A 24,920-nucleotide genomic window follows, 5' to 3' on the forward strand; every position below is an offset into this window, starting at 1 on the left:
CATACCGTATTTACTCGCCAAATTTACGCACTTTTTTTTCCTGAAATTAAAACTTCATAAAGGGGGTACACAAATTATGCAGAGATTTCGCAAACACGTCCTAAAAAACTCTACAAAGGTCACATATAAATCGACCCTACAACTGGCGGCCCTCGATGGCAAAAAAAGAAGAAGAAAAAAAAAGACGCGTACCCACCCCTCCCCTGGGCCCGTCCCAGACCCACATGTTCGGATCAGAGAAGATTGCCGCATGGTATGTGCATCACGGAGTGATGCGATTTGATAGCTGTTATTTTGCGTCCCCCCACAGGCGCACGGTTTTCAAATGCCATGAGAAATGACCAAAATTAGTTGAGCAACATCAGCGAAGGTAATCGCGTTTTCAAAATTCTAAAAACTGATATGGCTAATACTAACGGCTGGCTACAAACCTCTAATTACAATCAGGCACCTATCTGCAATAGTAAAAAAGTTCACTAAAGAATGGTTAATCACAAGTCAACATGGTTTGCTGGTTTTTTGACGTCCACCAACACTGGTGTTACTATGCCGCAAAAAGCTTCTCTTTCCCTTAAAACCCTTATTTTTAATAATTAGATGGCGGGCTTCCCGGTATACCAAATTCTCGATAAATGTGCAATACAGCCAAACCCTGCTAAATATATTTTCACTACAACAAAAGTACAGTTAAGCCTCAATGTAACAAACTTTAGTGCAACAACATCCTCGATTTAAGGAAATATTTTAGTTTTCACAATTTTGCGTCCATAGAACACCACAGATTTCTAACTTCTATATAACAAAGTAAATTTTGCCACTGTCAATGCAGCGAAATTTAACGTTCACTACTGGCTCGAAACAAACCCAAGGAAAAAATTGTACCGTGAGCTCAAGACGCTGAGCAGAGTGCACATTGAGGAGCGTAGCAGGGTGCCTACATGAAAGCGGCCCTGTCCAGCTCGGAGATATAGACTTTTCCAGAGTGTAGATGCAAATGTTGAAACACTCCCTCTCTGAACTGTTGTAAACTGGTCCTACTGCTTCTTCCACAGTGCTAGCACCAGGTGCGCAGAACAGTCCAGCAAGCAATATGGCGGTGCCCAGGGAGCGCTTATTGCACAGGTCATGGAAAAGCAATGATGATAGTGGTAAGTGCGCTGACTGCACCACCATCTGGGGTAGTACAACCAAGGCTGCTGAACGTGGTATCGAGCAAATCCACTAGAAGGCACAAGCGTAGACACGGCCTGCCAGGCCAGCCTGAAGCTCTCATTACCTTTCATCTTGCCCAAAATCTGCACTGAATGCGGCGTGCTACCTGTGCTCAGAAGCAGCGTGCCGCGTTTATCGTGTTTATTGATTCCCGAAGTTAGGCAGAAGGACTTAGAGTCACAACCATCAGCACACCCAGCTGCAAAGCCAGTCGTATGCTTCCCGCCTGACACCTCACTTTGAGCTCATACAATGCACGCACAGGCATACGAATGTGCATGCTCAAGCTTGCAGTGGAAAAGCGACGAGGCACAGGGTGGGCCTGATTTCATTTCATCAGGTGCCATCGACACAGAGGATGAGGGAGGGAGGAGAGGAAAGCCAGCGTGGCTCCCCACCACCAACATATCTTCGTTTCTTTGCCTTTTTCCCATTAGGCAGCAGCACTCATCACTGTCATGTCAACGATGACAGTGAAACTAAAACTCAAGACAGGTGGACTGTCCCCATCACAGACGGGTTGCTCAATGCGATAGACATGATGAGGTGGTTCACGAGCTCACTGCACGAGGAGAGCCACCTGAACAAGTGACAAGCCATCTGCACGTGGTGGCGCCAAAGTGCACAGTGGCGAGTCGTCACTGGAGTCTAAAGGGATTAGCACTGGTGTCACACAGTTTGGTGACCCCCCGTGTGCTGGGCGGGGGTGTGGGTCGAGTGTCATATGTGAAGGCCGTTGGCTTGATAATTGGCTACTCCTGGGCTTGATAATTGGCTTGATAAGGCTTGATAACTGTGCTACTCCTGGGTTGTGCCATTGGCGGAAATTGGTGAAGACTCCAGCATTGGCGTCCTTGTGCGAGTGCGATACGCAAAGGTTCGCAACAGACTTTGGTGGAGAAGTCGGTGGAGTCAGCGGCGGTGATGACAGCAGCAATGGCAAGACGAACCCTTCCCAGAATTGGAGAATGCGCAGATGAGGACCAGCTGTGCGATGGTGTCACATGAGTGGTGAGGATGTGTGTCCGATGTTGATTTGTGGCCATCTCCGATGGAAAGAAGGAACATCGCCAGAGTGCGGGCATCGCCGCCCCGGGGTTGAACCTCAGACCCTCTTGGTGGGCATTGCGTGTGAAGGGTATTTAACCACAATGCATGTAAGGATAAGGAATGGACTTTTGATTTGGATGATAAGGTGAACAAATAAATTTCAACCTGTAGCCCGATAATTCGAATGCACCAAAATACATGAGATTTTACTGACTTCACTATATCAAGGTTTAAACATATGTTCAATTCCCCATCAGAAACCATATAAAATAATGCCATTAATTTCCTACACAATGAACTAGAGTGGGGCTCCACTTCAACACAATTCTTGTGAAGATAAGGAGAATTTAACCATTTTTTCTGAAATGTAAGGGACATAATGCCACCAATTTGTTTATTTCCTCACATTGGTTTGGTTTATGGGGTTTAACGTCCCAAAGCGACTAAGGCTATGAGAGACGCCGTAGTGGAGGGCTCCGGAAATTTCGACCACCTGGGGTTCTTTAACGTGCACTGACATCGCACAGTACACGGGCCTCTAGAATTTCTCCTCCAAAGAAATTCTAGCCGCCGCGACCGGGATCGAACCCGCGTCTTTCGGGTCAGCACCCGAGCACCATAACCGCTGAGCCACCGCGGCGGCTTCCTCACATTCAAAGATGCTTAGTGCGTTCAATACCTCATTTGGATTCACCAATGCCTGCCAAAATCGGCATGCACTTCAATATGCGACCTTCCATTTCCTGCCCATGCTGCAGTGCTCGTCGCTGATCGCTGCTCTACAGCAGACAGGAAAGTGAAGGTAATGTGACATGGACGCCACGGAGTGCTGTAAACTGGTGAATGCTACAGCACCAAAGATGCACGATGCTTGAAACACACACACGAAGGCCAAAATTTGTTGAGCCACAGTGACAAGGGTAATCGCATTTTGGAAATTTTAAAAACTGATATGCCTACTATTAACAGCCAGCAACAAATCTGCAATTGCAATGAGGGACCTAACTGTAATACAGTCGAACCTCATTATAACGAAACGGCATATGACGAAATGGTGAATATAAGTAAGCAATTAAGATTCCTCTACGAAACTTGGTCAACATGGGCTATAACAAAGCTATGGCTATAATGAAGTAATTGCCGGGCCCCTTCAACTTCGTTATAAAGAGGTTCAACTAGCTAATAACATAGCCTTTAGGAATTAGTTAACCAGCTTGGTAGTTAACAGGATTAACCAATTTACTGATGTATGCCAACACTGGTATTGCAATGCCTGAGAGTCATTCTATACCTCAAAAACCCTGTTTGCAAATATTCTGGGTAACCTTTGCAGAAACAGCCTGTACATACCCTCACAGCGTGTGCTCAAGCCACCAAAATTTGGCAACATACTGAAATGCCGATGAACGAATGTCACTTGAACTTTTCAGTTTAGCGAACTTTTGCAGAATCCCCCACCGAAACCACCCACTTTCCTACAGATATGAATTATGAAAAAATTTCAGCACACTGCAACTTTCAGTTCAGTACATTTTTTGATGAGCATCAACTTAATGCTTCTGAATCAGAATGCATTATTTCGGCAGATGTGCAACAAATTTCGTATGCACAGGCATAGTACCACCATGCAGAAGAATGCTTACCCTTCCCGGCTCCAATGCTAATTTATAACAGCAAACAGGAAAGCAGCCTGCTTCAGTGTATGCTAGCTCGTTAATATCATATATTTGAGATTTTTCACAGCTACAAACCAATAAAAACATTTCCTTGGTCTGGGCTGCCACAGGGCAAAATTCATGGCAAAGTGGGGTTGAGTTGGCAGTTAGCATGCTACCTGTTAGGCTGCACACTTACATGAGCCTCAAATAGTGGGCAGGTGAGGCACTTGCTTTCCAGCAGCTTTTCCTCAAGCTGCTGGCTGCGTTTCACCAAGTCCACAGTCTCCATGGCTGACAGGCGAAGGTCTTTAAGCACATTAATGACTGGCAGACCGCCAGGGTGAGCTTCCACTAGCTCGAGCAGTTCTCGACCCAGCACATTCCGACACTCTGGTTGCCTGCATAAATTTTTCACATGACTATGGGAAGCCTTGCTACAAGCCATGGTGTAAGGCATATAGGTGAGGACACAACACACGAAACACACTGGATGCTAGCCGCCAGATAAAGTTCCACTCATGCACCTCCAAATCAGGCCTGTTATCCCAGCAGCTTTTACTGGCCAAGCAATGAAACTCCGCTGGCAGAAACAAAAACATACATGAACTACCTCACTGCCATAGAAACCACAAATGCTTAAAATAAATTTTAATTCAGCTCCAAAGAGTCCTTAAATGCTCTTTCTCACGATCCGAGATCTGTCGCATATAACCTTGGGAACGATAGCACTGAATAGTAGTGGCATCACAGCACAGTAACGTGACATACTATGAATGGCGACGCATGATGCCAGCCAGGGCTGATCGGCAAATATATGCTGCCACTGACACACCAGCCAGCACCAGCATCGGCGGCCAAGTGAAACCTTCATGCCGATGAATTGATGACCTGACTAGTTGCTCTTGTCTATACCTTATCCGTATTATTACTGCTATATTTCATATGTTCACCCTTCCACAATCACCAGTGGTACAAGTAAGCATAGTAAGTCCGCGTACAAGTGCAATGTCGGCAATTATGGAGAGTGAGTTCACATGTTTTAGCAAATACAAATGGTCATCAAGCATAATACTATTACTGACAACAGTGACCTGAAATGAACCACTGCTTACATCTTAGGACGCACGTACATTAATCGGGAAGTGCCACTGCTATGCGGTATAATGCAGTCTGCCGACCAAAGCTGCAGGCACCTGGCAGCAGTCATTAGCACCCCTTGTGCACAACAAATTGAGCCACTTTAATTATTGCAAATCAGGGCCGAACATACTTCTAGATAAACCAGTTTAAAGTCAAGTATTGGACACATCGGAAAAAGCAGTTACAATGAACGAGGAATGGCAGACCTACGCGGTGTCAACAATCTGGTTATGAAGTGTTTCCCAGGCTGATGCTCGCATTCATCGGTGATTCTTTCAAAGTTACCACACTGCGTAAACAAGTAAACACAACCAGAACAAAAAAAGGACATTGTTGACCCTAAGAAGAACGTACCGTATTTACTCGCACAATAGGCGCATTTTTTTTCCAGAAAATCCGGCTCAAAGTTCAGGGTGCGCCTATTACGCGGGGTAAAATTTCCGGAAATTTTTCGACTCACAAAATTGAACACGCCGCGTAAACGCACTCGTGTACGGGCCGCACCCCGTTTTCCCGAAGGAATTATTAAAAAAAAAAAAGATTCATGTAAGGGCCGCACCGAAACTTTCCATGACCCACGCGGGAATAGCCTTCGGAATGCACGCGCCGAGGCCTCCGCGATCGGCTCCGGCTGCGCGCAGCGGGCGCTTGATCGCGGAGGCCACACACGCGCACAGGAGCTTCCAGACGCCGCCCATGGAGGGCGCCCAAGGCCAAGCTCATCATCATCATCAACGTTTTCCTTCGCCGTGAGCTTCCGCTATCCATATCGCCATCAGCATCTTCAGCTCCAGTTTTTTTTTTGTTGCTGTCAAGCGCTGGGATCTGCGGTAGCATGTTAGTTCATCGTGGTTTGTGGCTTTGCCGCCGAGCGTTGCTGTTTTAGCTCGACGGGCAAGCACCTTAACAGCTAAACGGCTGGGAGTTTGCTCTCGAACACGGCAAGCATGCGGCAGGTCGGAAATAAGACGTGGCCGACAAGTGCGGCAGTTGCGACTGCGGCGTGCCTAAATTTTCGTACGAGACTCCAAGCGCCGAGGTTTGCGCGGGCCTAAGTCGGGAATGTTTCCGGCTGGAGATGAAGCTTTCCAAACAGACGCTTAAAGTGAGCATCCCTGAAAACTGTGTGCGGCTGTTCCACGCGATGTCGTTGTACAAGCTGTGGGTCCGCAGCAGCTGCGACGGAAGCAGCATTAATGAGGACTAGCAATCAGTTCAGCAAAAACTTTGTTAAAATAAAGATTGGGGGGCGGGGGGTGGCGAGGCGTCGGCTTGCAATCGTTTAAATACAGTATTGATCACAGTGCCAAGTTCGGGGTGCGTCTATTACGCGCGGAAATAAAAAAATCTGATTTTTCGCGCCCAAACTAGGGGTGCGCCTATTATGCGAGTAAATACGGTAGCTTACATTTCATGCTGAACAAGCCAGCAGTTGCTGCCTGTGCACATGCAGCTATGTAAACAGAAGTAGTACCAAGGTGAAGTTGTTGTCATGGATGCATTCCTGGGGGAATTAAGAACTCGCGCTGTAAATGCCGAATCCTATAGAATTATCTTGATGAATTCATTTAGTGAATACATGGACTGTTCGCTAAAGAAGCAGCAGAAATGAAGTGAGCAGCAGATATCAAAATCAGCAGCCAAGGGATGCGGCTGAGTGGGCGAAGCCAACTACCAACTAGGACTGGCACATAGCTGGTCATTTCGTTTTCTCTTTAAAAGCATTCTCGCTGTTCTGTTACACCAATGTGCATTCCCCTCCCTTAGGTCCACATTCGTAATTCGAACATTTTTTGCGATCCCTTGAAGTTCGAATTAACAAGCTTTTACAGTATAGCATTTTTATACTGTCTTCTTTCTTTCGTACTTTGCACTCAGGAGAACAGATGACTGCCATATAAAGACTGCTTAGCTTTTCATGCTTGGAACAAGTTTTTTTTTTTTGACCATTATTCCTGCTCATGAGATACCATAATTACTCGCATAATGGTCGCACTTTTTTTTTCAGAAAATTGACACAGGTTTAGGGGTGCGATTGGTTTGGTTTGGTTTATGGGGTTTAACGTCCCAAAGCGACTGAGGCTATGAGAGACGCCGTAGTGAAGGGCTTCGGAAATTTGGACCACCTGGGGTTCTTTAACGTGCACTGACATCGCACAGTACACGGGCCTCGAATTTCTCCTCCAAAGTAATTCAACCGCCGCAGCCGGGATCGAACCCGCGTCTTTCGGGTCAGCAGACGAGCACCATAGCCACTGAGCCACTACGGCGGCTTTAGGGGTGCGATCATTACACGGGGTAAATTTTCTATAAAAAAAATATTTTAGCATCGAAAACGCAAACAAGTTGCAGGTCAGAACCAAACCAAACCAATCTTACACTAGCTACTAATAATACCCTTGTCACATGGGCGCGCTTGACAGTGGTTTAGGTAACCGCGGTTTTCACCAACTGTGGTTACTGCAGTCCACACAGCAGACCAAACCGGGGTTACGCAGCTAACTGCGGTTATCGAGAACCGAGCTTGGCGACCTCGGCTTGCGTCGTTAACTGAGAAAATTGCGGCGTCTGCGGACGGAAAGTGCCCGTAGGCATCCGTGCGAGAAAAGAGCATGAGCTGGCCCGCTTCAAGAACATACTTTCTTCGCACTAAATCATGTTTCAAGAGCAACGCATCAAACTAGGTCATGCGACGGCACTTTTGTGCAGCCTTCGATCTTGTCCAAAGGTGCAGCAATGTCCCACAGTGCTCAAGCTACGCATTTTACCGCCGTTACGCCGAAAAATGTCCTGTTCCCGCTGCATCGTTGAAGCAGGTGACACGATTCGAGATAACTGCAGTTAATTTGGTAACTGCAGACCGCGGTTAAGCATAACCGCATTTAGACTGCCCGTGACACATCGGAACCCGTTTGCTGCGGGATGACTGCAGGTCAGCCAGCCGGCGGCTGCCACTGTAACAGTGCGGGACATCAAAACAAAACTGGCGGCTGACAGAGCAAGATGGTCATCTGCATGTGCCATCCGTCAGCAAGTGCTGACAGATAGCAAGTACGATCATCTTCGGCTATATCTGGCATAGGATAACTTGCAGCCAAAAGTTCGGGGTGTGATCGTTCTGCGGGGAATAAAAAAAATTTAATTTTGACAACACAATTCAGGGGTGCAATCATTACGCGAGTGCAATCATTATGCGAGTAAATATGGTATGTTTGTACTGGGAAATGTAAAGTAGCATTCTTATTGCTAATACCATATTTACTCCCACAATAAGTTCACTTTTTTTTTTCAGAAAATCCGGCTCAAAGTTCGGGGTGCGCCTATTATGCAGCGTAAAATTTCCGGAAATTTTCGAGTCGCAAAATTTAACATACCGCATAAATGCACCCATGTACAGGCTGCACCCTGTTTTCCTGAAGGAAACATTAAAAAAAAAAATATCCGTATAAGGGCCGCACCCAAACTTTTTACAACCCATGCGGGAATAGCCTTCGAAATGCACGCACTGTGGCCTCCGCGATCAGCCCTGGCTGCGAGCAACGTTGCTTGATCGCGGAGGCCACACACGCACATAAGAGCTTCCAGTTGCCGCTCACGGATGGCGCCCGAGGCCAAGCTCAGCATTATCATTAACTTTTTCCTCCGCTGCAACTTTCGCTATCTACATCGGCATAAGTATCACCAGCTCCTTTTTTTTGTCGCTGTCAAAGGCCCGGGATCTGTGGCAGTGTGTTAGTTCATCGTAGTTGTGGCTTTCGTATGCTGCCACTGAGCAATACTATTTTAGCACGACGGGCAAGCACGTTAATAGCAACACGGCTGGGAGTTTGCTCTCGAACGCGGCAAGCGTGCGGCAGGCCGGAAATTCGATGTGGCCGAGAAGTGTGGCAGTTGCGACTGCAGTGAGCCTAAATTTTCGTATTTCACTCCTAGCGCCGAGGTTTTCGGGGGCCTAAGTCGGGAAGGGTTCCGGCTGGAGATGAAGGTTTCCAAAGCAGACGCTTAAAGTGAGCATCCCTGGAAACTGCACGGCTGTTCCATGCGATGTCGGTGTACGTGCTGTGGGTCCGCAGCAGCTGTGACGGCAGCAGCACTACTCAGTTCAGCAAAAACTTTGTTAAAATAAAGTTGGGGGAGGGGGAGGCGTCGGCTTGCAATCGTGTAAATACAGTGTAGATCACAGTGCCAAGTTCGGGCTGTGCCTATTATGCACGGAAATAAAAAGATCTGATTTTTCGCGACCAGACTGGGGGTGCGCCTATTATGCAAGTGCGCCTATTATGAGAGTAAATATGGTATACTGCAGTATTTTCCTTAAATATTTAAATGCAGTTCCCTTGGCAACACTTTCACAATAAAGCAGCAGAGCAAAAAAAAACATGACTGCATCATGTGAGACCAAAAAAAAAAGACAAGTAAAGGTGTCATGCAAGGAAAAAACACTGCATTATACTCAACTGTGCTGCCATGCTATTGTGGCAACGCTTTATGTTTTCATAACGCAGCTCTACTTCTCACACAAATAAAATGCACTAAAACTGAAGACTCCAACTCACGACATGCGCTTCGGATCAATCTTGATGCTTTTGGCATAAATGCAGAGGACACTCTTGAACATGACGGTCATCTGCTGTACCGTCAAGGCTCCACTTGGGATCGAAATCTTTTTGCAGAGTGGCCAGGGCAGTGGCGTCCTGTCACTTGCCTGGGGCTGCAGGTAACATGCAGGGCAAATCATAAGAAGTCCTGCAAGGCTGATTAAATAATGTATGGCCAAGATCAGTGCAAAAAAACTTACAGAAATTAGCATACGCAAGGTAAAGTCAGTCTACTTATAAAAATTGAAATACAAGCAGAAAAATAGATCCTATATTTCACTAGCTCATTTCACTCACCCAGTTGCAACACTGGCTGCAAGTCAATCAGTAAATGCTCTCACATAAGTAGTGAAAGTTTGCATGCCAAGGCAGCCTTACCATAGAAAGCTGCATCGCATGTTAAATGCATGCTTTTTGATGGCTTCGTTTTTTTTTTTCAATATTCACTAGCGCAGGCAGTGTGCACGGGTGTTGTGTCTCCCTGACTGGTGCTCATAATGAGGTAGAAATAGGGTTGCAAAAGTGTGTGTGTGTTTGGTTTATGGTTTGGTTTATGGGGTTTAACGTCCCAAAGCGACTGAGGCTATGAGAGACGCCGTAGTGGAGGGCTCCGGAAATTTCGACCACCTGGGGTTCTTTAACGTGCACTGACATCGCACAGTACACGGGCCTCTAGAATTTCTCCTCCAAAGAAATTCCAGCCACCGCGGCCGGGATCGAACCCGCGCTGAGCCACCGTGGCGGTCTCTCTCTCTCTCTCTCTCTCTGTGCGTGCGCGCGTGTGTGTGTGTGTGTGTGTGTGTGTGTGTGTGTGTGTGTGTGTGTGTGTGTGTGTGTGTGTGTGTGTGTGTGTGTGTGTGTGTGTGTGTGTGTGTGTGTGTGTGTGTGTGTGTGTGTGTGTGTGGGCGTGCGCGCGTGCGTGCGTGCGCGCGCGCGCGTGAGAGAGAGTGTGTGTCACAGATGGTACAGAAAATCCCACATATGGCAAGAAAAATTGCTGATGACTATGTTACTTCCTAATGCGAAATTTGAGCGAAATTGGCCGCTACACCGCCACTCCTTCACCAGACGTCTTGTTGCAGTCGAGTGAGTGAGACGCATGGCTCCGAAGCGGCCAAGTGATTCCGCGCCAAGCTGTTCGCGGAAGCGGCCGTGGGTTGACCACAAGGCTTTCGTTAAGCACACTTTAGAATTTCCAAAGTGTCTTCGGTATTTTTTTAGGATTTTTTTGCACCCCCCCCCCCCCCCTGGTGCACCGGTTGCTAAGGAGGGGAGGAGGCTGCGCTTTTACTTTCTCCTTTCCAAGCTCCCGCTCCATTGCTTTCGCAGCTTAAAGGGTGTCCACTGCTGGTGGCAACGGCGACGGCGAAACGCAGAAACGGGCACCTAAAAGCTGCGTTCTAAAAATAGAGGGATGAACATCAAGCAGACGTACGACGCACACAGCACGCTGAGCACCGTCACTTCAGGCAATCCTATACATGTCATTTGTAGGGGTGTGCGAATAGTGGTTTTTTGATTCGAAGCGAATTCGAAGCGAATAGCAATTTCTTCGAATAATTTCGAAGCGAATAGTTCGAATAGTACTTCTGGCACTAAAAAAAGGCTGAATGACAGTAGGCATTTCCAAAACCATTTATTTTCCTAACACACGATGCCATTACATACTGCACTGAGGCTTTATTTAAAACCATGCTTCAAAATTTTAAGAGAGCACCTAAAGTGAGTTAAGAACAATTTTTACCCGTTTGGTAATAAAAAGTTATAACACATAAAAATACCGCCTGCTTTCTAATAAGAAATTAGAGATAAAATACAAAAAATTACAGTATAACAGAACGATGCCAGTAGTACAACCAATAACTTAAACCATAGGAGTAACTGCACTACACTGCAGCAAGAGCACTGAGAACAATAATGAAAAATAAAAGGACATTCTGCACTACCGGTGACCAGTGGTCGAACGGGTCGAATATCCAACAGTGAGCTAGGCAATCACGTTCGGTGCACCGACTTGACACTTGCGTTGCTTGCGTTTCTATAGTTTAGGATCCTCACTTCTTGGCTTGGATTGCGCCTTCTTTTCGGTTACGCCGATGGGACTGCTGCGTCCAAAGATGTTAAAATGGAACATAGGCTGACCGGACCTCCTAGCAGCACTGGCAGCATCGAACCATCGCGTATCCAAAGCTCCCACAGCACCGATAGGTTGGCCGTACTGTCGGGGACAGAGCGTTCAGGATGCGCCGCCCATGGCTCAAATGCATCGCCATCACCTTGCGGCCGGAGATTGGCGCGTCTATTTCGCTGTCCGAGGGGTGCTCATAAGGAAACGTCGGCTCAGCGCTGTCTCTCTTGGGTTTAGTGCGGCAAACTGGCGCTCTTCCCGGCCTATGCCGTCACTCTGACAAGGCGTACTCGCACGTTGCTTTTTTTTTCTTTGCATTTCACTGGCAGCTCGCGGCTGCTGTTTGCCGGAGCGTTGCTTCGCTTATCAAGCTGAAGGATCGGAACATCGTTCCGGTTACATTCCCAGACTACCAATGGAAGCGGCTGTACAAAACTCTAGCGCCGCAAGCGAAACGTCATTCGCACCACTCGCGCCTCCTGGCGAAATTGTCCCCGGTAGTACCTCTTAGCATCGCTCTTCCGGAATGCTCTGAGTTGCGGCGACGGAGTGCGGCACACCACCGAAGACGGCTCAATGCCCATGATAACGACGGCATTCCGTTCCCACCATTGCGCAAGCAGTCAGAATAGCAAGAAAAGACGCCAGTCATAGCTGGATGCGATAATTTCGTTCTACTAAAGTTCGTCCGCAGCCTCCCCAATGCCGAGCGTTAACGGCAGTAATCCTCCACGGGTGCACAATAAGTTTGGCGTTATCAGATGCTAAATGCGCCCTTCCCATTGAAGTAAGTATACACTTCGGCGACATCGAGTCCCCGCGCTGCTGCTGAATTTTTCACGCCTCCGCCGGTAATATGATGGCTTGCTTCAATGCTGCCGAGAACGGTTGCCCATGTTCGGTACGCATGACTCGTCGCCTGATTGGGTGAAGCGATAGCGCTGTAGGGCTGCGTGTTTATCTTCGCATCTGTCCTATCAGATAATCTTTTCCGCAGCTCTATTGGGAAAAAAAAAAGTGGGAGGAGGGGGAAATGAACGCGGGCAAGCAATGCCCGCGTTCGAATACTTGCAGCGTCCGAGCTCATCGATAACGTCACCGCCAGCCAGAGTACTATATAAAGGGTTCACTGACAATAAACTGAGGTTTCTTGTTTTTAAGCTTGGACGACTGTCGGCTGTGTTCTTCCTTCATTGCGTCTGCCTCGACACGGTGGCAGCGACGCGGCTTATGGCAGCCTTAGTGCGGAGGTTCGAAGACGGCCAGAATGCATGATCTTTCTCAAGAGCGCGTCGCCCTCACCTTCCTTTCGTTTGTCGCTGGGTTTGCACCCCAGCCTGATTGTTATTTGCGCATTGACTGACCCCCGAGCGTTGAAAGCGCGATAAAAAAAATAAAGCCATCTATGCGGCAATACTCGGAACCGAAACCACATAAAGCAAGCGGGCAAGCGTCCCAGTAACACTGTTCGCGCGAGACGAATACTTCGAAATGTCGAATACCGAGAATTCGGTTCGAAGCGAATATCGAATGCCGTGCTATTCGATCGAATATTCGAAATTATCGAATATTCGCACACCCCTAGTCATTTGTCTATATATATACTCGCCCGCTGCCCGACCTTTATGTGGCGCCAGTTTTCCCAAAAACATTCGTACCAAAATTGTGATGCAACTGTTTGTTGAGCAGCACTTCGGGTGGTGTCACATGATTTCTCGTTGCAAATAGCTTACATGTGACTGTCAAGTTGGAGGCCACAGGGATTTGGACCAATGACATATGCATTTCTAATTGTATGCCTTTCCAGACAGTTTCACATTTTCCCTTAAGGCGCAGTTGAGGTGTCCACCAAGATGTGAGACAGTTATTGCGCCATTTCCTTTCCTCAAGAACCAATTTTTGTAACAAAATTGTGAAGCAACCGTTTGTCGTACAGCATTCCAGTGGCGTTGTGGGCACATGTGTGTGGGTGGTGCATGTGTGGGTGATGCTGTGTGCGTATGGTGCACGACTGTGTGTGTTGGTGGGCGGGCGTCAATGCACCCAGGGACAGTACTGATTCCGTATTCTCACACGTAAGCAGTCTGAAGTGTCACTGCCAAATTCCCTTGGTTTGCTTTGTGGGCTCAAAGAAAGCTGCAGTAGTCAGAGACGTCTTTCACCATCACTTCTCTCCCTCAGCGGGGCTTCCTTCTTGGAGCGAAGGCCCTATTTAACCCCCGCCAATGACAAATGCTTTGCCCAAGACAACTAGTCCTGTGGTCAAAACATTGGCTAAGCACACCGAGGCTCCCCCCTGAGCACTTGTTCACTCAGCTTTGTTTTGTGTTATCAAATGCAAAGGAGTTAGATCAAAACTGCACACCCAACCAATTTTCAAGGAAGCAGCCAGTGGCAAATCTGCCACTTCAAATCCACTGCCAAAAGACACCACTCATGTTGATGCTTTGTTGTTGTGTCGGGTTTTGTGGTGTGTCAGTGGCTAAGGCTATTGCACGTCAAACACAAGTTTAGAAATATATGTGACTGTTATGCTAGTGGACTATTCGTTTTCAAAATGTTACAGTCTGTTAGGAATCTAACAACCCATGACAAGCCTACAACTGCATTTCCTAATCAGAGCAGGACTAAGAGAAACAGGAAAGGCTCCTAGCAGAGAAGGAACAACAACAGATGTGTCACAACCACCCCTCTGCCATTCCTATGCCGAATGCAAGACCCAAATGGGCCAGGTCCACATAGATCACACCACCACAGACAGCACATTCTTGACAGTGCTCACCCTCACTCAGCTGAGCAAACATCGGTTGCCTGCGTAAGGCATGTGAGATCTTAATGAAACTCGACTCACTCTTATCACCCCCTTTTCTCAGCCACACCATTCCTCTGTCAGAGCTTCTCGCCACGAAACAGCTGGAGGTTGCAGCTTCTATGTTTGTATCATCCATACTGGCACAGAAGCACGTTCGAAACTAAGGAAATTCTGCCCATTGTGTGCAATTCATGAATTCAGTCTGACTATCTTACGCATTCATATCATAACGAACTTCATATCAACTGCAATAGCAGCACTGAAATTCCATTGTATTTTTATTTCAAGCGCATATTAGATTCATTTATCGGCATTTCAATATGCTGCATGTCAGTTTAACATGTCATTTACAATAAAAAATAAACTCAGCCTGCAAAAAAAGCACATCTTAATCATGTTAAGGAAAGAGTTAAACTAAAGTCAGAGGAACCGATACCATCTCCAGATACATACCTTAAGATCAGCTAACACCCACAACGTCAGCCTCTTCTCACGAGGTGCCAGGGAGCCCAGTGCCCCAAGCAGGTTCTGCCCCTCTGGGCAGCGTACAAGCAGCAAGCGGCCTGGAGAGAGGGAGCGCGTGGCCTGAGGTTGTGCGAGTACATGCTCCCAGGCAGCGACACGCACGGCACCTTCTTCCTCCAGAAGTTCATGGCACAGGTCCTGGCACGAGGGGCACTCAACAGGTGCCACAGAGCTTAGCTCTGTCTTCAGCGATGCACATCGCTCAGCTATGCTCGTGCTCTGACTCTGCACACAGAAGCCCACCCCACAGCACAGCTGCAGAAGCCATGTGGCAACAGTCCCGGTTCCACAAATACAATTACACACAGCGGCTGCTATAGACTCATCACAGCTGCCTCGAATTAGCAAAAAACCACATTCAAGCACCACTTGCTAATGACTCTGGTGGCCTAATGATGCACCATATACTGAAACCAAATGCTGGACAACTGCTTTGTGATGTAACAGCGCAAAACACCGGGACAAGAGACAAGCGCTGAGACAAGAGACAAGGTGTTTTGCACTGTTCGATCACAAATGATTAACCAACATGCCCAAGCTGCTGTCCTGGTGGACAAATGCGCAAACTCAAATGTCCCATCACAAGGTGGTGTGTGGTGTGGCACACAATGACAATTCAGCAAGGAAAGGAAACTGGAAGCCCAACTTGTTCATGCCATTCCATTACTGGAAACTAAGAGGCTACCGCAGTGCGATTACAGAAGATAAAAACTCTGTTTCACCCACAGCTTGGCAAGAGCCGGCACTCTTGGCATATGCTGCTGTTGTGCCACATTTTTGTGCAACACAAGTTTACTCGGCTCTCCTGAGCACTAGCCTTTCTACTTTCAGCACCAAAGCACTCCAAATTCATGAAACCTCAAGAATTCACACAGAGGCTCGTGTTGGCAACGGTCTGCTGCTTCAAATTTTTGCAAAACCTACCTACATTCATCTGAAAATGGCAAACATCATGGTTCTTTTTTTCTTCTTTTCAGGCAAATATACTCGCACCTGTCAGAATAGAAACTGTTTACTATAAGCAGATAACAGAGCAGGTACTGCAAATGCACCAAATTGTTTTCACAGCTGAAGAAACAAAAGAAACATTCATGTTTTGCTGCACTTGCACATAAATCATCAGATGGCAAGTCAAACTACCACGCAGTATGCTGACACAACAGTTACGCCCTTTAGTAGCCGCTCACATGCATTCCAAGTTTTATCTTAACACTGTGATGCCCTGCACATCACATTTAATATGGATTGTACTAATGTCAATACTTTTGACTTCTACACCCAGAAAAATATCCCACCACCACAGTATTATATTTCTTAATACACTTCTAAAAACAACCTCAAAGTGTCGGCGGGCTTAGATGCAGAAGGCTTGCTGTAAGATTGCTCACAGCAAAAGCTAACCCTCCTGGCAAATCAACCTAAAATTTCAACAGATATACTGCTACATGAAGAGGCAATGGAATGGCTCTGAATTTTGCTGCTGACTTAATGTAAGGGCTTGCACATGTGTGTATAGTTTTATCGATAAATCCATCCAAAAACTAGCCTAACACGCCTGCTTTTATTTAAAGAGGCACTGCAGCAGTTTTTTTTTACTGCTGATTATTCAGGATAAGTGGATTCCTTGCATGTTTCAGACACGCATGCGAACGAAAGTCATTACAGTTAGATATACTTAGAATAAAAAGATCAGACAACAACACACTTCACTCTCCCATTTCACTCATCCAGTGCTAAAATTAGGCGCTATCTTCTTCGGCGGTCAAGGTGTCACACTATGCATACAAAGAATAAAATCCACATGCTTGATTAAAAATGCAGGGCCCCCTTGGCAGTAATTTTTTCTTAATAAATCTCACTTTTTTATATTTCTGCAATGCAGAGGTAAGACACCACAAACCGATTAATGCTGCGAAACTTCTAACGTATATTTTCATTACCTCAGCATCACAGGGTTAAATAACCACAACCTAACTTAATCACTTTAACCAGTTAGAAAAGGCTTGACCATACTGGTACATAGATTTGTAATGTCTATTTGGTCATGCGCAAAGCCACCGAAACGCAGCTTTGTAACTTTGGTTCTGCTGATAGATGCTACCAGATTGATAAGGAATGTTTGTAACGATAAGCAATTTGTTCTGCATTGTTCAAGATAGTTAAAGGCAATTACCATGCCTTCTCTCAAAAGTTCTTCGTCAGTTTTAAATTGAGCAAGGCCGAGAACGGCGGTGACTCTGTTCTGGACGATCGTTGAGCACCTCTGCTGCTTTTGCTGTCGAGCTATTTATTTCTTTGTGGGCGCACATCACACAAATAAAGTTTATTTTGGAAGCTACTCACCATCTTCCTGACTGCTAGAATGCATCACTTCTACGTGACAATACACAGGTTCATCGTCTAGGACCTATGTTGAAGGCGTTAAGTTGTTCTGTCACAGCAGTTAATAGCCAATTTATCTGCGACCCCAAAAAGAAAAAAATTCTCCATGTTTTACTATCACTTTACTAGTACTTTATTACTACTCCATTACTGCAACTGAACATAAGCAATGCTTCAAGAATGCCACGGCTAACTTTGTATAACCAGGAGCAGTTTCATTTGTATTCATGTGCTCACGTGAGCAAAAAAACTTTGAGAAAAATACTTCACTGAAACTCTAAAAATGTAATCACCAAATAGTATAATTTTTTTTCAAAAGAATCGGCAGTAGTTGCTTTTGCAGTCATGAGTGCATGAATACAAACGAAATTGTAATAACAAGCGTTGCAACAATGGGAATGTTGAAAATGTGTCTCGAAGTTTTTAGCCCTTTCAGGTGCCATTTTTTTGTTTCTTTCAAAAAATATAATTTGCTGCCTAAATAGTATAATCTGATCTCAAGACAGATCGTTTTCCAGGGAAAAATACTACTAGCAGGCAACTTTTTTACAGGGATGTGCAAATTTTCATACAAAGTGTCTTATCTGATAGAAAAGCAACATCAAAATACCAGGACTTGCCAAACAAACATCCAAAACATCGCGAAATCAGTTTCTGTTTTGAAAATGCACAATCTGCCTTACGTTGCTCCTGGGGGGCGACATCGAGGCGAACCCCGGACCAGATAGTGCGATTTCGGAGCAATTGAAGTTGATTGCGGCAGACATACAGGAAATAAAGAAAGGAAAAAATGTAACAAACCAGAAGCTCAGCGTTATTGAAAAGAAGCTGGAAGAGATCGGAAGCCTTCAGGAAAAAGTCATGGAATGTGTAGAAAAAGTAACTGAGTTGGAGCAGCAGCTGTCAGTAATGACAAAAAAAAATTGATGATTTAGAAAATAGAAGCCGACGATCAAACCTGATTGTTTTTGGCATAAAGGAGCAAGAAGAAGAGTCTGACGAACAACTTCAGACAATAGTAACAAAAGATATTCTTGAAGATAAGCTAAACGTGACGGTATCAGGTATTGAAAGAATACATTGACTCGGTAGACGAAAGCCAGACAATGAAGGCAAAGATAGACCGGTGATCTTTAGGTTACTAGACTATCGTGATAAAGTGAACATTTTAAAGCAGTGTACTAAACTTAAAGGATCTACCTATTCGATTAGTGAAGATTTTTCACAAAGTGTCCGAGAGGTAAGGAAAAAGCTGTGGAATCGAACCAAAGAAAATCGTGACAGGAAAGAAAAAGTGAGGTTGACGTATGATAAAGTTCTAATTAATGGTTGTCTTTTCGCCTGGGACAACGATAGCAACGACATCGTTGAACCAGAACCAAAAAACGAAGAAAGCGAGGTAGAGCACATCATGGAACCACGGGCCACTCGGTCAAGGGGCCGCAAGCGTTGATCACTCTAGACATGCGCAGTCTTATCAACGAATACGACGGTCCAGAATCTTGCAATCAAGTCATGATGAATGAAGTAAAATGTAACAAAATATTAACAAACACGTCTTTTCGTTGTCTCCATGTGAATGCGCGGTCTGCCGTGAATAAAACTGCTGAACTTGAGTATCTGTTTAACAAACTAGACAAGTTTGAAGTGTTTATGATTACGGAAACCTGGTACTCTTGTGATGAAGAAGTAATTAATATGCCCGGGTACAACTCGTTCTTCATGAACAGATCATTAAATTGTGGTGGCGGTGTTTGTGCTTTAGTAAAAAAGTGTATAAATTGTGACCTGGTGCCAAGATTTTGTTGTGTCACTTCTGACTACGAAATGGTTTGCTTAAATTTTGACCGTACTATTATTGCGGTTTGTTACTGGCCTCCTGATGGCCGCACTGCAGAATTCTTTTCTTTCGTTGACGTATTTTTGAATTTTGTGAACTCTAACAACTTCTGCGTCATTCTAGGCGGCGATTTTAATGTAAACCTGCTTTCCGATAGCAACACAGCAAAAGATTTTATTTTGCTGCTCTCCGCAAACGGCTGCATTAACACAATTGGTACGCCTACAAGAGTTACTATGCATACAGAATCACTCATTGACCTCTTTATTACTAATTTTGATGAAAAGAGCGTTGTGTCCGCTGTCTTTCATTATGACCTTAGTGACCATTTCCCAATATTGCTAGGAGTGAAACCAGGTATGAAGTACAAACCAGCGCGTGCTTGCTTTCATCAAGCGATTACTGAGAAAAACCTTGCTTCTTTCAGACAGGCTGTTTCAGATGTAGCTTGGTCTGACGTGCTGTCTATGACAGACGTGGAAGCCACTTATGAAAGCTTTCTTGATAAATTTAAAGCACTTTACATCGCACATTTTCCATACAAGGCGCACGTAAGACCTCGGAAAGGGCGCAAGGAGTGGATGACGTCACAATTGCTCAAGGAGATACAATCTAAAGAAAAAATGTACGAAGACTTCATAAATACACGCGACCCCGATCTATTAGCAAGATACAAAGTCCTCAGAAATAAGCTAAACAAAAAGTTAAGGCGTGCTAGGGATTCGTATTACTACGGCAAATTCGAATCATGCCACGGTGATTCTCGAAAGTTATGGAACCAGATTAACAACGTTGTTTTACGCACACCCCAGACTAGCCCTCCTCAAGAAGTACTTATTCAAGGATGAAGTGTAAATGGTCAGGAGCTAGCAGAGGCGTTTAATCAATATTTCGTCACGCGAGAATACGTAAGTTCGTCAAACATGCCATATGATGCCCACATAAGTCAAAGTAGCGATTCTATGTATCTAAGTCCAACTACATCTTCCGAAGTATTCACTGCATTCATGAACATGAAGAACAGCAGATGCCACGATGCGGATGATTTGCAGATACGGCCTGTGAAGCATGTGTTAGATATTCTAGCACCAATTTTAGCACATATATTTAATTTAAGTTTTGTGGGGACGCTTTCGTCCCCTGCGTTCGCTTTCCCTCAACGCGCTAGTTCCCTGTGGTTAGCTCCTCCGCAAAGCACTCCTCTCGGTTCGGTGACTTTCCACTAACAGGGGAGGGCGCTCGCGTCGCAGCGACACCAGCGCCACGGATGGCGTTTTGCTGCGCGCTCGCGGGGAGCTACGGGGCCTCTTCTCCCTGGGCACCGGGAAGCAAGCGGACGTTTCGCTCGCGGCTTCGCTCTTCGTCGACGGGCGCCTCTTGGTCGGAACTTACTCCCGCCGAGCCCGTCCCGCTCGACCTCGAAGCTTATCCCTTTGCCCTACCGTGGGCGGACGTTCGCTCGTAGCCGTGCTGGTGAGTCGGACATCCTAGATTCCTCAGTGTATTTTGTTGCTAGCTGGCGTTATTGTTGCTATAGCAATAAATGCCTTGTTTGTGTCAGCCAGTGTGTCGTTCCTTTGTTCCCGTAGAGCACGGCCCGCCGTGGTCGGCGTGCGCTCAGTAGCGTACGCGACCACGGGGTGGGGTCAGCGCGGTTTTGAACCATGTCAGCCGCGCTTAAAAAGGGAGAACGTGTTTATCTCCCCCATTTTAAACCCCATAGTTTGGAATACGGAGTGTTCCCACAGCGCATGCAAATTGCTAAGGTGACAGCTTTGTATAAGAAAGGTGATAAGCTTTGCGTTTCAAATTATAGGCCAGTTTCCGTGCTGCCAATCTTTTCTAAAGGACTGGAAAAAATTATCCACTCGCGAATATCATGCTTTTGTGACAAACACCAAATAATAACAGATTCGCAGTTTGATTTTATCAAACATAAATCTACAGAGACAGCATTACTAAGCCAAAAAGAGTACCTCTTACAGTGTTTCGAGGAAAAGAAACTTGCCCTTGGCGTTTTTATAGATTTTTCGCAGGCGTTCGACTACATCAGCCACAACATACTTTTGACAAAACTGTTCGACTACGGTTTCAGGGGTCGTGTTCACGCGCTTCTTACGTCATATCTTGCACATCGCTTTCAGTTTGTTGATATTAATAGTTGTCGATCCTCAGTAAAAAAAAGTACCTGCTGGCGTACCTCAGGGAAGTATCCTTGGACCGCTTCTTTTTAACTTATATATCAATGATATCGTTAATAAATGCCTGCATGTGAAGTGCGTTATGTATGCAGATGACGTCTCACTGTTTTTCTCATCAAGCGCATGTGATGATGTGATGAACGAGGCCAATGGACACTAAGTACACTCCATCAGTGGTCCCTTAATAATCTGTTGAAAATTAATGTAACTAAAACTAAGGCAATTATGTTCAAACCAAAAAATAAAAACGTTATTCTACCATGCGATCTTAAGCTAGGTTTGGAAACGATAGAGGTTGTAGATAATATTAAGATATTAGGGGTTCATTTCAACAGCCAGCTAAGCTGGGACAATCATGTTAATGCTGTCATCAGTAAGCTTTCTCGTGTCACAGGTATCATTAACCGGCATCGTCACTTACTTCCATGCAAAGTTAAACTTCTCCTATATAATTCGCTCTTTATGTCCCAAGTGATCTATGCGCATTTAGTTTGGGGAACAACTACAGGTACCAATAAAAATAAGATTTATGTTTTACAGAAGAAGGCTCTGCGTGCAGTACTTAATGTCGGTTCTCATATAAACACATGCGATTTATTCCACCAGTTCAATGCCATAAAAGTATCTGAAATGTATAATATTAGGCTAGCTGAAAGATACAAGAAGGACATAAAACAAAATATGAATTACTTGCATGAAACGGCACACCTTTCACTAAATGTAAGAGTTTATCCTAGCAGACACAGCGAACTGTGGCATATTTCAACCTGCCGCACAATATATGGTACACATAGTCTAGCAAACACGTTGCCCCGTCTTCTAAATAAGTTTCAAACTGCACAAGTTGGTCTTTCACGTGCATGCCGCCAAGTTATACACGATGTATGTGCCACTTTATAGATTCATTGCTTCTTTATCCTTTCACTGCTTCTTTATCTCTTTCGTTTCCGTATAGTGTTGACCTGATTTGAGTAACCGAATTCCTGTTGTTCGATGACGTGTATTTTTCTGTTTCCTTTTTTTGTTAGCATTTTTTGTTGTACACTTCATTCCTTGTCATTTTTCTAATAATACGCAAAACCATGTTTGATAACTATTGTTTGCATTTTGAGATGCTATTTGTTTAAAACATTTATGTTACCTGCTGCCCTGCAATGTAGGGGCCGAGGGGCACGTCAAGCCAAAATTTCTGGCTTTTTTCCCTCGGCCCTCACCATGTGTACATGGGAAAATAAATTGAAATTGAAAAAGTTCTGAAAAAAAAAATTATTGGATTTTGGATTTGGATTTTGTTACTGATGGTGGCGAAATCCGTCCACAAAAATGGCAGACAACGCGCTACCTTTCAGTGTTTCGTGGAATATTATTTACTACGCTCAATATATGGCATAAAAATCAATCTCATTTGTGATGTGAAGGCTATGAATTTCACCTAGGCAACGTAATCACTGCTAGATGCAGTCAGTTTTCAGAAAGAGCTGTCAGTCTGTTACGTACACAACTGTGCACAAAATGCCTTAAAGGGTTGAGCCCCAAGTGGACGAGCAGGTGCATTTTGCGTATACACTCCTTTTAGTCTGTGGGAGACAATGCGCGACACATGATGCACGCATGATGTCGAGATCTGACATGCAAGCGTAGGCGTGAAGATTTATTTATTTACTTTTATTTATTTATAGCTGCTGTTGCTACGGCCAGCGGATCAGTGCAGGCGTGAGTGTGGAGGCGCTGAGGGAGTTCTTTCCAGACATTTGCCCTCACGTATAGGGAAAGGCCGTTGCGCTCATCTGCCTTTACAGCAGACTGCGAGGTCGTTCGAAACTGGAGTTGGCCCGCAAGGGGCGCAGCGGGGTTTATGGAGCTTCTCCCAAACGTACACCCCTAAGGAAAGCCGAGCGCCAGGCCGGGGGATGCTTGTGCCCATTTTACCGGCGGGTGTTCGGCGATGGGTTTCGAACCAACCACCTCCCGCAGCCGAGACGGGCGCTCAATAAATATATTTACTGGGCTTAGGGAAATTCCACATCACAATCCACAACAAAAACCTCCGCAACAAAAATTTAATGTCTCTACTTCTTTAAAGGACTATAGACAACAGATTTTTGCTTCCATGTTTTCCTCTTTCAAATGATGCGTTAGACATTCATATACATGGTATATGGTACATGGTGTATGGTGGTATTCATGTACGACCGCTAAATAATTTATAACTGAATTTCTTCTTGACAATGTTTCGGCTTCGGTTTCATCAGTCAAACTATGACTGTGACGCATGGCTGGTGTTTAGATCACAAAACGCATAAAAAAATCGGCCATATAATTGGTGACAGGTCATTATTTGTCATTCCACGTCTTGGAAGAGGCTGGATTAAATGTCATAGTGCATTAAAACTACATATCAGGGATTATATTAGTTTTTCTAGTGGATCACGTGACCAAAACATCAACTTACGTCCTAGTCGTCGTTCGGTCGATGGGACCGAAACAGCACGAGAGAAGAAATTCAGTTATAAATTATTTAGCAGTGGCAGGCGAATACCACCCAGTAATCCATGTATTCTAATGTTTAATGCATCGTTTGACAGAAAAAAACTCGCAATAAAATTAGGTGTCTATTGTCCTTTAAGGCAGGCTATTTGGCTCAACTCGGTCATGGACTGCACTGCTAGAAAGCCAGCATACTGTAGACACAGCAAGTGCAATGAAAAGGACATGCAATCAATTATAAACGCACCAGTGCACGCAAGTGCCAAATGCAGTGGCAGAATTTTTCTCTATTTCTGCATTTTACAAACAATTAAAAAAGCTCTGAACCATGACCAAATGGTCAACTGACATTTTGTCAAGCTTCTTTTCCAACTTGCAACCTAAATTCTATCTTCCAACAAAGCAGTCCATTTCCTTAAAAACTGCAGTTTAGGTTGCGGCAAGCAGGTTCCACCCATCATGAATGCTTTTAAAGCAATACTTCCAAGGTTTGGTCAGAATAAAAAAGAAATGAACTGAGCAGTTTTAAAAGCCTCTGCCATCCAAGACACACCTGGTTGAAGTTCTCACGGAATGAGTCTTTCATCATGTCCTCCACACGCTTGTTTGCTTGGGCCTTGAGGTTAAGGATCATGGAATAGGTAACACGGAACCGCGATTCCAGTTCTGTTGGCCGGCCCAGCATTATTGCCTGCAGCACCGTTGGCCCTGGCACATCCTCGTTGCACATCAGTATAACTGTGCCCGTCTCATCCTTGCCACGACGCCCAGCCCTGCAGAGATGCTTTGCACATCAGCTGAGGTTTCCAGTTCAAAAACAGGCAGTGCTTCTTTTTCTGCCCCCAAAAATTGCTGGTGTGGTAGGCTTTCACACAGAAATGTAAACA

General features: G+C 45.4%; 1 protein-coding gene across 2 annotated transcripts in view; it reads right to left on the reverse strand.

Moving 5' to 3' along the window:
- The window catches only part of LOC149353274 (superkiller complex protein 2-like), a 103,193-nt gene that overhangs the window by 25,728 nt on the left and 52,545 nt on the right, over positions 1 to 24,920 (reverse strand). For both annotated transcript variants that reach the window (XM_089582443.1, XM_089582442.1), the window contains 4 exons: positions 24,587 to 24,806; positions 15,052 to 15,348; positions 9,617 to 9,771; positions 4,117 to 4,318 (listed from right to left, as the gene is read on the reverse strand). In XM_089582443.1, the coding sequence (XP_089438569.1) occupies positions 4,117 to 4,318; positions 9,617 to 9,771; positions 15,052 to 15,348; positions 24,587 to 24,806 (874 nt within the window). The remainder of the gene's footprint in view (positions 1 to 4,116; positions 4,319 to 9,616; positions 9,772 to 15,051; positions 15,349 to 24,586; positions 24,807 to 24,920) is intronic.

Source organism: Amblyomma mixtum, chromosome 3 (genome assembly GCF_055824585.1).
Source record: "Amblyomma mixtum isolate Tamu chromosome 3, ASM5582458v1, whole genome shotgun sequence".
Taxonomy (NCBI): Eukaryota; Metazoa; Arthropoda; class Arachnida; order Ixodida; family Ixodidae; genus Amblyomma; species Amblyomma mixtum.